We start from the raw sequence: 15,519 nt of genomic DNA, 5'->3' as shown, positions 1-15,519 counted from the left end.
TTTACCCAAATTTTCAACGTTACTATCTAAATATACAAATATTGTTTAATCCACCCAATCATGAACGTCGAAACACAAGCAATGAAAGTTCAGTTCTTTTAAATACATAAAACCTTTCTGCAACGGGATGTAAAAACAAGGAGCAAAGAATCTTATTTCACAAACAAATTCCAGAGTTGGGTAAATATCTGATGCCAGTAGATATGCGATGAGGTCTCTTGAGTACTGTCTATTTCAAAACATGTGACCTCTAACATTTTCCCTGATCTTCGCATTCTTCCTCATTAATCGAAATATCCAAATCATGTTAACCCTGTTCTTGTTTTATTCCCCTTGTAATGCACTACCACTGCAAAACAAAGTCAAGTGTGTGTCCCCAAATCTGGATTTACCCTAGCCTGGGTACATTGTCCTCAGTAAACTAGCTGACCTCATAAGATCCATGCAATTCATAACCAAAGCCTTAGCAGAAAATTTATTACATGATATGCAACAGGCACCATAACTATATTTGGATAACTATACATTCCTTAACTTAAAAATCTTAAAAACCTAATATGCTAAATTGCGACCATGAAGTCAACATAAAAATAGTGATCTGCCCAAGTAGTAAAATATAGTGATTAACAAAAATATTTACAATATTCATTTTTGCTAGGGTACAATCCATTTCTACACAGTAAATGCTAAGAAAATAATCTTAATTAGAAGGAAAACATACGCAAAGTAATAACTCACCTCCAACTATATCTATTTTTGCTAGGGAACCATCCATTTCTACACAGTAAATGCTAAAAAAAAAATCATCTTAACTGGAAGGAAAACATACGTAAATTAATATCTCACCTCCTCCTTGAAGAGAACATCCTGAGAGGCCATGAAGAGTGGAGATGACCCTTTGTCATTGGTTGTATTCACAGGGGCACCACAAGCAAGCAAGAAGGACACAACCACGACGGATGGAAAGGGCGTCATGTGCTCATCTTCCAACGATGAATGATTCTTAAGCACGTTTGTCTTCATGGCTGCAAGGTGGAGAAGCGAGTGACCCCCCACACATGTTCTAGGGTCCAAACGTAGAATGCTGTTCACAAGGGTTGCCACCTTCTCCTGCTGTTCCTCTGTTCTTGGGATATGAAGCACAACGAAAAGCATGTGTGTTAAAACTCTCAACATATGGTCAAAGTTGGTTTGGTGTTTGTTATGGACTGGTTGTATCCGAAGGAGAGACATGCATTTGGGAAGCTGCTCCGCGAGCAACTCCAGGGTACGGTAGGAATCCTCAAAGCTCACAGTGTTCTGCATCACCCCGGCACCATGCTTATCTATCATGTCTAAATACAGTCGCACTAATGCCTGCGCCGTGAAACATGTTTCATTGAAAAGAATCGTATCTCTCTGAATTCTGAGTTCCAGAGCATAAAGCCACAGGTCAATACAATTTTGATACTGGAGTGAATCGGCATATGCTGCACCTCTGTACATCAGTCTAAAGATCATATCCTTATGAGCGGTGCCTAAGATACGTTCACATATTAAAAGACTTTGCGTCCTCATACCATTTAAATCTATAGCTATTGCTTCCAACTCCTCAGCAGTCTTGAACTCTAGTGCATACTGGTAATTACGCCTTGCAGGCAATATCTGTTTGGAAACCCCAGAGGTATGCCGAATACCTGCAGCTTTCCTCCAGTACTGTAGAGCAGCCTGTATGTCATGGTGTTCATCTAAGAACGTGGTACCGAGCAGTTCATATCCATCTGCTATCCTGCTCGGGGGATACGAGACAACATTTATCAAATATTCATATATTTGACAAGCCCCCTTGATGCATGCCGTTTGTAAGGCATCATCATGGTATCGACTGGTAAGGTGTGGATTTGCTCCATGTTCAAGTAATAATTTCGTGGTCTCAAATCGGTGTTCCTGAATGGCATAGTGTAATGCTGTCTTATTTTGAATATCCTGTGCATTAACATCGGCACCATGTTTAAGCAGGTACTCACACAGCTTTACACTCTGAACAGAGTTTATCAAACAGGTACCCCCATTATAATTAGGTTTTGAAATATTTGCTCCATTTTCCACAAGGTAAGTCACAATGTCGAGATGGGTCATGAAACAAGCACTGCGAACAGGCGTTGACCCCGTGTCAGACACACTGTTGACATCTGCGCCATGCTGGACCAGACACTTGACCACAGGCAGACGGCCAGCAACTGATGCACACCACAATGGTGTCACATTGTGGATTGATCGGTCGTCCGGCACCTCATACAACCCCCGCTGCTCGGCGTCCGCCCCACAAGTTGTTATGAGATAATCCACCACTTCAACATTGCCTCTCTTGCATGCAATGAAGAGTGGGGCACAACCTTCGTAAGTTCTGTTAACTATCTCTTTCCTGTCCTCTCTCTGGTACCTCTCGAGCCTGGTCCGCAACATGTAGGAGAGTCTAGCCCCAGGTGCAATGTTTCGACATTCATTGTACAAATCCGTATATATCTGTTCTTTTTGCGAGGTCTGGTCAACCTTTCCCGTAATCCACATTCTACGCTTGAAAACGGAGAAGAAATTTTCCTTTGGGGAATCCAGCTCGCCTAACTTGCTCCACACCTGAACGAAATGAGACTGTTGGTCACCTGAAGAGCCAGCAAGGGCTCGTAATAACGCACACGCTCACTACGCTTACTCGCACAGATGCTCCTTCGACCCACACTACACTGGTTCTCTCAGCTGAGCGCAGGTGCCGACTGGCCTAAAGCGCCTGGTTGATGCCAGACACCTTAAACTGCTCAAATATCAATCTATATCTTATATCACTGTTGGATTAAAACCAAAAAATACCCATTACAATACTTCATATTATATTATATGGGAGTTCTTGATATGTTAGAATGTCTTTTTATATTCTCAAAACAATAAAAACAAATTAAAACATAAATAAACAATACACACTAACGTGGCAAAGTTGGCAGGGCTACCAACACCTCCAGTAACAAAGCATTGATATGTATATTATTATAGGATGTTATGATACAGGAATGTTTTGCATATTTTAGATATTCTAATGATATATTATCCATAAAGATATCGTAGAATAACTGTTGAGGATATAATTGTCAGCAAGCAAGCAAAGAAATATAAAGTAATTGCGTAGCTCGATGTCGTTAAACCCCCCCTTTTTTTTTTTTTTAGTTTGCTCACTTGAGTCTGTTTACAAAAGTTTTACCGCAGCATTATTGAAATGATAATAATTGACAACAGGCAATAAAGATTATAGAAAATTATACGCATCCAGAAATACATGTAAAATAAGAACATTGGCAGATGTCATTGTTCTGCGTGAGGCAGTTAATTGGAATCAGTAACACGAGATGGATGATATTTTTTCTACACATCATATAAAGGTTAACTCCTCGACCCTAAAGACTACAGCTGTATGTTAGTTCCTAAAGCAAGTGTAACAGTTCAATAAATGACAAGAAAAAAAAAACACTGCTGAGAATAGGGTTGACGGAAATTGCTTAATACTAAGTGATTTCAACGTTAATCGCTGACAGTAGAACATCCTTGACCACAAATACGGACACAAAATGTCTTGAAAACTCTTATAGTAACTTATGAGGTCAAGGAATGGAAACCTCTTTACCTCTGACTTTGAAATCTGCTTATAGTCATGTCTTCTGATGCACATTGTTATAACGAAGCACAGGGGCGGGGGAGAAAAAGAGTTCTAAGTTATATCAAAGCATTTGAGTTATTAAAACATTTGTCCCTTCACTTAAACCATTAGAAAATCATTCTCTGTGAAATCTATGCTTCATCAGCCTAATGTTACTGCAGAACTACGTTATCCTTGTACAATGAACTCTTATTATGCATACGTTCTCTGACGTACTGCACCAGGGCAATGGATGTAATATACCTCTTCACCGACTGAAGGAATTGTGTTTCGCATCTTTACCTACAATAAAGCGAGAAATACATACGTTGACAATTGGTGTATGTACAATAATATATGCAAAAAAAAAAAAAAAATCACGAAATCACTATATCCATTGCATAGCAAATATGTTAGATATAAATTCAGGGAAAAATGTGAAGAATATTAATGTAAATGAAGTGTCTTTATCGCCCACGACCAGGTGGACTAGGCCTGAAGCCGTAACCGTTAAGAAATGAATTCACAATTCCCGTACTAAAGTAGTTCCTTCATTACAATTTAGCATACAAGCCCAAGACCCCTAACACCCTTCCCCCCTCCCCCCTCCCCCAACTCTTCAAGGGGTTCCTGCAGCTTCGAAGATACGCTGCCACCAAGAGGTGAGAAACGATGGACTTATGAGAAGTTCGTCGATGAGAAGTGTACTCCTTTTCGTCCATTGGTAATGACAAAGCCTCGCTAAAGTCACTGACTCACTTCCCAAGCTCTCTCATCCACAACAGACTGCATACTTGCCCCTCTTTCCAAAACTCTTGCATTCACCTCCCTAACAACCCCATCCATGAACAAATTAAACAACCATGGAGACATCACACACCCCTGCCGCAAACCTATATTCACTGAGAACCAATCACTTTCCTCTCTTCCTACTCGTACACATGCCTTACATCCTCGATAAAAACTTTGCTTCTAACAACTTGCTTCCCACACCATATATTCTTAATACCTTCCACAGAGCATCTCTATCCACTCTATCATATGCCTTCTCCAGATCCATAAATGCTTCATACAAATCCATTTGCTTTTCTAAGTATTTCTCACATACGTTCTTCAAAGCAAACACCTGATCCACACATCCTCTACCACTTCTGAAACCACACATACTACATACTTCCCATGTATTCCCTACGTGTCGTATAGGGCGACTAAAAGGGAAGGAATCGGAGCGCTGGAAATCCTCCCCTCTCGTATTTAATTTTCCATAAGAAAGAACAGAGAAGGGGGCCAAGTGAGGATATTCCCTCAAAGGCTCAGTCCTCTGTTCTTAACGCTACTTCGCTAACGCAGAAAATGGCGAATAGTATGAAAAAAGTATATATATATATATATAGTGTCCGCCCCCATATACTTTCAAAGTTGATACACTGATAAGATTTGTTGTGAGTATAATAAAGATATGATGGTCTGACGGTGGAGTCGTCTGTACTTGTGATCGCTGGGACGAGTGTCTGATGGCGGGAGGACAGCAACCCGGCCGAGTGCCTCAGGCTATCCTGTGGCGAGGATGTTCTCACTTTTCTCTTCCTGTCTGCCACTTTATTATGGGAATATCGCTTCTGGGCGCTGTATTTCTTCCACCTGGCTTTCAAGATAGTTGCCTCTTGCCTCTCGAAGAGGGAGAAAGACCGAAGTCTCGATAGGAAGCAAGAAAATGTTGGTACACATGAGATTTCTGGCGGTTCTGAAAGCAAGACCAAGCGGCTCATTTAGGATAATAAGGCCCTATATATATATATATATATATATATATATATATATATATATATATATATATATATATATATATATATATATATATATATTCTTTCTTTTCTTGATGTACTTAACCAGTACGACGTATTGCTCTTCAAGGGAGGATATATCGAGGCTCTCTTTACCACCGTTTTCAAATGCCGCGCTAAAGTCGTTAACCTTGAGGATATGGGATGCCCCACCTATAACAAACTCATGTCGGATCCCAACTTCCTCAGTATCACTGGCCTCTCTGTGGAGCACATCACTTGCCACAGGCATGCTCGCAGCCCACACCACTGCGCCCTGGCCGAAGTCATTGTATTTTCAGGCTGGTTGCTCTTGCCTACCCTCTTCAAAGAACAAATGAAACTCTTCCGACGCTACCGTGCCTTCCATAAAGCTACCATCAAAGAAATCACTTTCTACCCAATGCGCAAGGATTCGGTCAGCAAGTCTTCATATGACTGGGGCTATTCTTCCCTGTGATTGATTGATTCATTTTTCAAGATCAAGATTAAGGAAAGTGATTCCTTTTTCAAGATTAAGGAAAGTGATTCATTTTTCAAGATTAAGGAAAGTGATTCATTTTTCAAGACTAAGGAAAGTGATTCATTTTTCAAGATTAAGGAAATTGATTCATTTTTCAAGATTAAGGAAAGTGATTCATTTTTCAAGACTAAGGAAAGTGATTCATTTTTCAAGACTAAGGAAAGTGATTCATTTTTCAAGGCTAAGGAAAGTGATTCATTTTTCAAGATTAAGGAGAGCGATTCATTTTTCAAGATTACGGAAAGTGATACATTTTTCAAGATTAAGGAAAGTGATTCATTTTTCAAGATTAAGGAAAGTGATTCATTTTTCAAGATTAAGGAAAGTGATTCATTTTTCAAGATTACGGAAAGTGATACATTTTTCAAGATTAAGGAAAGTGATTCATTTTTCAAGACTAAGGAAAGTGATTCATTTTTCAAGACTAAGGAAAGTGATTCATTTTTCAAGATTAAGGAGAGCGATTCATTTTTCAAGATTACGGAAAGTGATACATTTTTCATGATTAAGGAAAGATTTTATAAAAATATTGTACTGCGTTTCGTAGTTGGCGTCAGGGTAAACACCCATCCCCCCCCCCCGAAGCTTGGTTACCTTTCCGTGGTGGGGGGGACTTCATGGATTGAGCAGTAGCAACCATTGTTGATTGCTTCTGTTCAATCCATGAACGAAAAACCAAGCATCTTGATCGTAAATGTCGTATATATTCATTTTGTGTCAAAACTGACCTTCGGAGGAATAGTTTTATGTTTGATATCGTCGTTTTTTGCTCTCGTAGTAGTAGAAATGATTCATGATGGACAGACGATATATATATATATATATATATATATATATATATATATATATATATATATATATATATATATATCCCAGGGGATAGGGGAGAAAGAATACTTCCCACGGATTCCCTGCGTGCCATAGAAGGGAACTGACTGGGGAGGGAGTGGGGGGCTGGAAATCCTCCCCTCTTTTTTTTTTTTTGTTTTACTTTTCCAAAAATAGGGCCAAGTAAGGATATTCCCTACAAGGCTCAGTTCTCATTTCTTAACGCTACCTCGCAAGCGCGGGAAATGTCGAGTATGTATGGAAAAAAAAAAAAAAAATATATATATATATATATATATATATATATATATATATATATATATATATATATATATATATATATAAAGACAGTGTGTTCAGTGGAATACCGAAATCTAATGTCATATATGAAGTGCATGTGAAAAAGCTGGCTTTATCCACCTTCCGAGGTCAGTCAACCTGTGATCGGGTGCACGCGGCGAACCTCCCTGCACTTGGGGCTTCTGTTTAAAGTTAACGTTTCCCGGCGAAAAAAATTAAAATAGTATCATCGAGAAGAGTGAAACACTGGTAGTAACGTAGAGTTTCATAGAGATTTTCAAGAGTTCACCGTAATCGTCAAGTATTTCCGCAATGAATATGTTATCATCATTCATTTGATTTTAGACGCGTTTTTCCTTGTCTTTCACGGGTGTCGGTTGGAGCTGGATGGCTAGCTGCTGCTACCTGAAATCAGTATGTCAAGCCACCGAGTATGTACGGTGGTCTTCCTTCGAAGAGCTTTTATGGTAACGATTGCAGTGATGTGTTTGTTGATCGGTTTTTATTGGAGCAACAGTGATAATGGCGAGAGGCCACAATTACAACCAGCCAGGCGAGACGCTGTTGTCATCTTGTCCGCCACGTCCAAACACATTTGCCGCGCTCTCTTTACTATCACTAGCGTCCACCACAACCACAGTCTGTATGAGGTAAATATCCCCCGGAATTCTGTAAGTAATGTAACGTATAGCATGGGTGTGTCTACTGAGGAGTGGAAAGCTGACGAATCGGCTGTGAATTACCTGAGTTTGGAAGGGTCGTCTGCAGCCACCCATAGTGTACGTCACCTGCTGCGGAAGAGGAGTTCTCCGTCTGGAGCATTCACCACCGATTATTACCCCCTCGCAGCGCTTCTTCCCAGACTACTATTTTTCGGCGATAGCAAGTCTGGTGAGAAACTCAACCACAGGAAATATACTACCAATGAACATATGAATAGAAAAAGTGCTAACCTGAAGCTTCCGTTCTTCCTCTGGCGGAGCAGAGTGATCGCTGGGGGCGGTGTGCTACCCTACGTTCCTTGCACCGTGGAGCCTTACGACGATCCGGCCAGCTTTGTCACCTGTGTGAAGAGAAGGTTGGAGGAGACGCCTCGCCTGTGGCTTTGCTTTATGGGCGACTCTAAAGTCAGGTACCTTTTCAACGAGTTTCTCAGCCGTACTGACTCCGAGTCCCACTACACCGTGTATCTTCTGGTAAGTCGATTCATTGCCTGTTGGAAAGATTTGGAGTGTTTTCTTATGTCAATATATCATTGTCATTTGGTATGATAATCATATAATCAAAGTAAAAAAAGATTCATGCATAACCTGTGAAAAACTAATTTTACTCAGACTATAATAATGATATAATTAGGAACTGACGTGCTGGGTATTTTCAGTTCCCTGTCTTCCTGTGATGAAGTGTATTTTTGTTCTCTAGGTGCTTCAAGACACATTTTTATCTCAAGAACCCCTAATTCTAGTATTTTTTTCTTTGGTACAATGGTGGTACTCAGTATGTATAACTACTCAGAAGCGTAACTTGTATATATTTCTTTTATCATTAATTACGTTATTGTTTCTATAGGGTGGATCAAGTACAGTCAGCCTTTAAACCTTTTGTGGGAATTAATTTTGCCTAACTGGGGTTCCCCACGCTGTAAGTTAGCGAAAGGCAAGGACGCCCATTCCCATAGGTAGACAGGTTACCTAATTTCACAGGCTGGAGTAAAATCATTTACACATTTTTGTTCTTCAGAATAGGAATATGTCGTGGTCAGAGGCAAAGAAGTACCAGCAATCATTTCTTTGGACCGACATGGAAGCGCTCACACAGGAAGCGCCGCGAATGCGGATCACCTACAGGTTCGTCACAGCAATATACATTTACAGATAACATTTATTTTCGTTATATAAAGAGTTAAGGACAATTAAGACATGAATATTTTAAATCATGTTTCTGATGAGTGTATAGAATCGGTAGAAAAAGCTTTTGATACGATTGAAATGTGATAAACAGGAAAACAAAAATGAGTTTGATATGACGAGTGATTACTGACAGAAATTTTCATGTATGAGAATGTTATAGCTTAGAAATCAAATTACTTCAGTACCACACAGAAAAAGAGTTGAGATGTAAGGTCGTTGCTTGGCAGCAATTTGGAAATCTATTACAAATCACAACATGGCATCTTGCTATTAAAGAATGAATATATGTTAATATTTGACATAGATAATCAGGAATCGGTGATATAAACCTTTATAATTACCCCCACCACAGATTTCGGAGATTCAGCGAGATGAGACTAGACTTGCTCAACTCGACCCAGGAGTTGGTGGAGTTAAAAAGATGGGCGTCAGGGGCCGAGCCCACTCCTGACCTACTGGTGGTGGGTAAGTAATATTCCACATCCGGATGGTGGTGGGCTATCTTCCCAACTCCTGCTGGTGTTTGTTGATTGATCTCCCAACTCTTGGATGAGCTGTTTCCCCAACTCATGTTGGTTTTTGGTACAATATCTCCCAAAATCTTGCTGATGGTCGAGAGAACGAGTCCCCAACTTCCTATTCCCAGCAAGTCCGTGGTACCAGGACACTGGGAGCCAAGCCCATCCTAGACCTGGAGGTAGTGGATGTCCTTCCAGCCGTGTCCATCGTAAATCTAGAGCCAACACCTTAAACCTGGCACCTATACCTAACTTCACCACATCTAGAACTATCGTACCCCCTAAATCTAGAAGTTAATACTCGTTTCGTAACGTTTAAAGCTAACACACTTGCCCCTTACATATAGAACTAACATCCTTGTAACCTGCATCCAGAATAAACAGAGCGCCCCCTACACTTGAGCTACTTCTATATCCCTGGGCAGGATACACCTCGTGGATGATGCAGTGGCGGGAAGTGTGGAACGAGGCAGAGAACCACTACCCTCCCGATATCCTGGACTTCTTGCTGCAGATGCACAAGGCTGTCGTGCCTCTCCTGGAGCAGGTAAGCATGTGCTGTACTCAGTCTTCGGAAGGCTTCAGCCCTATTTCTACTTTGTTAGATTAATCTTGGATATGCTTCAACCTCTCGGTGATGTACTTTTAGTGCAGTCCCAGCTAGGCTTCAAAGGGTCTCAGAATGTCAACTGATGCTGTATATCTGGCTCACTGTTCTAAATTTCACTCTCTCAGTGGTATCGTACCTGAGTTTCGTTCCAGCACCGTAAAGTTGACAAAGCATTTCACTTAATGAAATTAAATGTTTCTGCAATATGTTTGGGAGGGAACAGTAGGGAAAAACTTTTACAAGATATATGTGAGTTTTGAAAACAAAAGGCAAGACAAGAGAGGTTATATGAAAGTCCTTATAATTGTAATGTATTTGAAAAAGAAATCACATGATAGGTGTATATCTTTTCAGGAAAGTTACCGGGTCACGTAGTGGGAAGGGCAGGAAATTGTTATAAACATATTGCCTCTCACTCTGAACAAATCATTGTATGAACTAGGCATTGTATGGGTAGATTTGTAGTTTACCTAAAAACAAGTACATCAAAAATTACATATACACTGTGATGGCCCAGGTCTGTCAAGTGGCAGGGCAGGATGTGGGTTCCTTAATGCAGTACTTAGATTATGATTGTTGGGGACACTAAGATTGGGCTTAAGCTGAATTATATGCAACAGGACTAGAGAAGGTTGTGTAGTTGTTTAATGATGCATATTTCTTTGTAGATGGCAGGTTAACTTTGGTTTCTTTAAGCAGCTGGAGTCCAGTTTTTGAACACTACTGGTGTCCGTAGAAAAATGATGCTTGAATTAAGGGATCAAGGCAATAATGTTCAATTTCTTTGGGCTCCCTCACATATAATGGTGTTGCACCTAATCAAAGGCGGCAAAAAGAGCCACTGAAAATGCTGAGGTAGATATATGTATTCAAACCTTTAAACAATTAGGGAACACAAGGAAAAAAATGATAAAAGATGAGTTAAGAATGAACGAAATATACATAGGAAGTGAAACAATGAAACATTATGTACATGTTCTTAATAACACAACTTTTGCATGAGAAGGATATGAGTAGGTGGAAGTACTAGGTGTTTATGAGGTCATGATTGAATTATGAACATTCCTGGAAACTTGAGTGATAAGAAGTGAGCAGGATAAAGAATGTAGAGTAATTAGAAGATCCAGATCCCACACCTTGCCTCAATATGAACAAGAATGTCGGTTGATTAATATAGAAATGTACAGATTAATAACCAAGCAAAGTGAGTGGATGTGTAACGGATTCTTTTTTTTTTTCGTTGGCGTTTCCAGTCACGGACAAAAGTCAACAACAGGGCCGGGCCTTAACTGAAATATTGAGAGATTAATGAAAAGAAAAAAAAGAAGAGACGGGGAAGTATTTACAAACTTTGGAGGAAGTGAATAGCCTGTCTTTTAAAATATGCGAAGTCATAGTTGTTGGGAAAGACATGAAAGGAAGGGTTCCAAAGCTTCGAAGTGTAGGAAGTTATCAAGACTGCCCTCCCTAGAGTTGTCAGCGGCCACACAATAATCATGTGACACTGCAGCTTGCAGATTATTGCGTGGTCTGTCTAGTGTTGGGGGTACACAAGCACCCAGCTCTTAGGAACAAAGACCAATGTAATACCTATAGAAAAGGAGAAGTGAACCAGCAATGTGACGTGGGGCAAGTGGGTCAAGTTTTGAAGTGTACTAGGCTAGTTTATTAAGTCGGACCGCTTTCGACTCTGTCAAGTATGTGGAGTTAGAACCACCCCTGATGTAAGAGCAGTACTCCATGTAAGCACGGGTCAGTCCTTTGTATAAACGGAGCAACTGTACAGAAAAAGATCCGACATTCAAACGTCTCCCAGTTTCTTAGAAGTAGACTTCGATATTCCGGTAATGTGGGGGTCTCCAAGATAGAGTGGTTGTTACAGTAATATCAAGTATGTTCACTGATTCAGGAGGTGGAATTACAGAACCGTTGAAAGTTGGGGGGATTTTCCGATGGAAAGATGGGCGAACATTGGGTGTTGGAGGTATTAAACAACCAGATTTCGTCTACCCCACTAGGATATCCTGTCCAAGTCTGAGTTTACTGATGACATTCTGTCGAGATGAGATGTAGATCGAGAGAGAGAGAAGGAGAATTGAAGGATATGGAGGAATTCAGTGTAGAGTCGTCTGCGTGTGAGTGCATTTCGTTATTTGTGGAAGAAGGAAATGGTTGATATAAAGGAGAAAAAGAATAGGAGACAGGACAGAACCTTAAGGGACCCCGCTGTTGATTGAGAAAGAGGGAGAGACTGATCCATCAACAACAACTGAGATAAATCGACCCGAGGAAGCTAGATATGAGGGAGCAAGATAGGGAAGGGGAGCTTAGATATATCAAAGGAAGCTGCACAGGATTCCCCCAAACCTTTCAGAGTTGATGACTACACGTTAGAAAGATAGGAAAGAATATCACCAGTGGATCTCGCCTTGCGGTAACAATACTGGTGATCAGGAAGAAGACTGGGATTTAGGACGCCTGAGACATGGGAGTTGAAGAAGAGGGATTCAAAGACTTTGGAAGTGGTAGATGTCAAAGCAACGTGTCGATACTTCGAGGAGTTAGAACGGTCCCTCTTCTTAGGGATAGGGTGAATCAACGCATGTTTCTAAGAAGGGATAGTTCTAGTTTTTAAGCACAAACGGAACGGACGAGTAAGCACTAGTGCAAGTTCAGGGGCACACTTAGTGCACGGGGATGAATGCCACCAAGACCATAAGATGAATAGGTACTTTGCACCTAGAGTAGCGCTTTGTATTTTGTGTGTGCCCCTGGAGGGACGTCCTTGGCCTGGGGTGGTGATGACTTATGTTATCCCTTTGAGAATTTTTTTTAATCCACAAACATATCAATCTCCAGTCATTCGTAAGCACGTTTCTGTTCCTCCCTGAGTACTCCTTCATTCAACAAGTTTTACCCGAAAGTTCTTTTGTGAGCATTTCCGGACCCGTCGATGATGTAGAGGAATTCTATGACTACACCATCTTACCTCTGTCAACACTTTGACAGGATGACTCTCTGGTCCATGACTGGGTGATTATCTGGTCCATACATCACTCAAAACTGTTTATACTTACCTCCAACAATTTGCTGTTCTCCTCCATGTTGTTTACGAGCTTATGAATCATTTTGACATTTTTAGAGCCAACGACATGGTGACCTGAAGAATTATTCTACATGTTCCTATCGTCAGATCGGCCAGCGGACGCGGGTCCTGGTGCTGTCGCAGAGCCGCTTGCGGCCACACTCGTACAGCTCCCCAAATGTGCTGGCTGCCTTTAATCCCACCAACTTCGACTGGAGCGAGATGACGTTCAACCACCTTCTGAACCAGTACAGAGCCACCAAGGCTTCCCATGTGGCGCCATGCCACCTGGCATGCAATAACCACGAGGACAGCAGCAGACCAGGGACACAGGAGGTCACAGAGCAAACCACAAGTCCATTGGATGACCCGGAATCCTATGGAGCCGAAATGCAGACTGCAACCCAACATGACCACCTAAGATCACCTGAGGCCCTGACGCAAGCCACGACCCCTCGGGACCACCTGGTCCCTACGAGGTCCACCTCGGGACTGTGGTGGTGGGACTCCAGCTTACCGCTCAACCTGGCAGCGATTCAGGAGTGTGACGAACTCTACCGTCGTGGCCTCACCTCCCACCCAGCCTTCAGGAGCCGCCTGCTCTTCTGCCTCGACTCTCAACACGCGGGGGCCATCACCAACAACGACATGGTGACTATGCTGCTTAACCTCATCTGCAACTCGTACTTGGGTCTGCATCACAGTCACTGTTGCAGCTGAGATCATGAGCACATTGCTTCAAAATCAGTCATTTTCACAATGTGTTGTGTTTATGAGGAATCACGACAGAACATTGTTTCAAAATCACTGTCATTTTCACAGTGTGTTGTGTTTATGAGGTATCACGACAGCACATTGCCTCAAAATCACTGTCATTTTCACAATGTGTTGTGTTTATGAGGAATCACGACAGCACATTGTTTTCACATTGTTTTCACAGTGTGTTGTGTTTATGAGGTATCACGACAGCACATTGCTTCAAAATCACTGTCATTTTCACAGTGTTAATGTGGTATCACGGCAGAGTGGATGTACTTCTGTTTGCAGTTAGAACATTAGTATTAGTTACCTTTCTCTACTTCATGGAAGCCTCATATAGAATTAGTTACCTTTTTGTAATTCATTGTAGCCTCGTAGCATTAGTTACCTTATGTAATTCATTGTAGCCTCGTAGCATATTACCTTATGTAATTCATTGTAGCCTCGTAGCATTAGGTACCGTATGTAATTCATTGTAGCCACATATAGAATGTTACCTTTTTGTAATTCATTGTAGCCTCGTATAGAATTAGTTACCTTTTCGTAATTCATTATAACCTTGCATAAATCTCTTCGTTACAGCTTCCTATAAATCTTCTCGACTGATGTATTACGAGTTTGAATTAAACCGTTGCTACGCTTCAATTTGCGAATGTACCACACTTCAACTTGCGAATGTAAGACTCTCTCTATCATTGTACAGATTGGTATTTACACAAGCTCGTCACGGTTCTGAATTTAGAGCCTAGTCTTACGACTCGTGAGCTGTGTCCTGTGAGAACAACGTGATGGCCTAGCCTTTGACTTAACTTGGATCGTCTTTCACATGGGTGTGATACTGTCAAGCTGAAGGATCGTATCGTACTTAGATCGTCTTTCACATGGGTGTGATACCGTCATGCTGAAGGATCGTATCGTTGTGTTCTTTCATCAGGAGATTCGTGACGTTTCCTGTCTCCGTCCAGTTTAAGTCTGTAATAAGACAGTATTACTGTATCCCTTCCTTTACCTCTCCTCGCCCATTTTCTACGTGTGGTACGCCCCCCCCCCCCGCTCCCCCTTCCCTTGATGTATCTTCTCATGCATATCTCTCATGGCTTCCTTGCCTAGAGTTTGAGGCAGGACCAGCTTGTCTGATCTACCCTATCCCTGGCATGTTCCACCGTCTAACCAAGACTTGCTCCTCTAGTTGTAAGTTCTCCCTCTGTTTCCATGGGGCTCTGAACATAGACTCGACCCCCCTTCATGTTCCCCCGAGCCTGACTCTCACACACACCATGTAAGTGCATGCCATGGTCCTGTTGTTGCAACTCCCTCACGCTCTATCCATCGACAGGCTAGGTAGACATATCTACTCCACGAGTTCCGTTGGATCCTGCCCATGGGAGAGATTCTCTCTCTCTCTCTCTCTCTCTCTCTCTCTCTCTCTCTCTCTCTCTCTCTCTCTCTCTCTCTCTCTCTCTCCCTTGCCACCCTGGTTGCTTCCCTGACCCATGTCC

The 15,519-nt window shown here is 41.6% G+C and overlaps 2 protein-coding genes across 2 annotated transcripts in view; one reads left to right on the top strand and one right to left on the bottom strand.

The window, feature by feature from the left end:
* Positions 1–2,736, bottom strand: part of m-cup (ankyrin repeat protein mann-cup) — an 83,975-nt gene extending 81,239 nt beyond the window's left edge. Inside the window, exon 1 of the mRNA XM_071679713.1 lies at positions 847–2,736. Coding sequence (XP_071535814.1) covers positions 847–2,550 — 1,704 coding nt within the window. The 5' untranslated portion in view covers positions 2,551–2,736. The remainder of the gene's footprint in view (positions 1–846) is intronic.
* A 4,792-nt stretch (positions 2,737–7,528) lies between these two features.
* Positions 7,529–14,615, top strand: LOC139758561 (uncharacterized). The gene is made up of 5 exons (XM_071680083.1): positions 7,529–8,334; positions 8,879–8,985; positions 9,401–9,513; positions 9,992–10,113; positions 13,370–14,615. Exons 1-5 carry the CDS (start codon positions 7,555–7,557, stop codon positions 13,979–13,981), a joined length of 1,734 nt encoding a protein of 577 aa, XP_071536184.1. The 5' UTR covers positions 7,529–7,554; the 3' UTR covers positions 13,982–14,615.
* Positions 14,616–15,519: the final 904 nt, after the last annotated feature.

Source organism: Panulirus ornatus, chromosome 30, assembly GCF_036320965.1.
Source record: "Panulirus ornatus isolate Po-2019 chromosome 30, ASM3632096v1, whole genome shotgun sequence".
Lineage (NCBI taxonomy): Eukaryota > Metazoa > Arthropoda > Malacostraca > Decapoda > Palinuridae > Panulirus > Panulirus ornatus.
The sequence above is the reverse complement of the archived record's forward strand: the minus strand, read 5'-3'. Positions and strand labels throughout refer to the sequence as shown.

Coding starts and splice junctions, on each gene's coding strand:
- LOC139758561 (XM_071680083.1), top strand. CDS start 7,555: ATGTCAAGCCACCGAGTATGTACGGTGGTCTTCCTTCGAAGAGCTTTT. Junction 8,986..9,400: donor CGAATGCGGATCACCTACAG/GTTCGTCACAGC, acceptor CCCCCACCACAG/ATTTCGGAGATTCAGCGAGA. Junction 10,114..13,369: donor TCGTGCCTCTCCTGGAGCAG/GTAAGCATGTGC, acceptor TCCTATCGTCAG/ATCGGCCAGCGGACGCGGGT.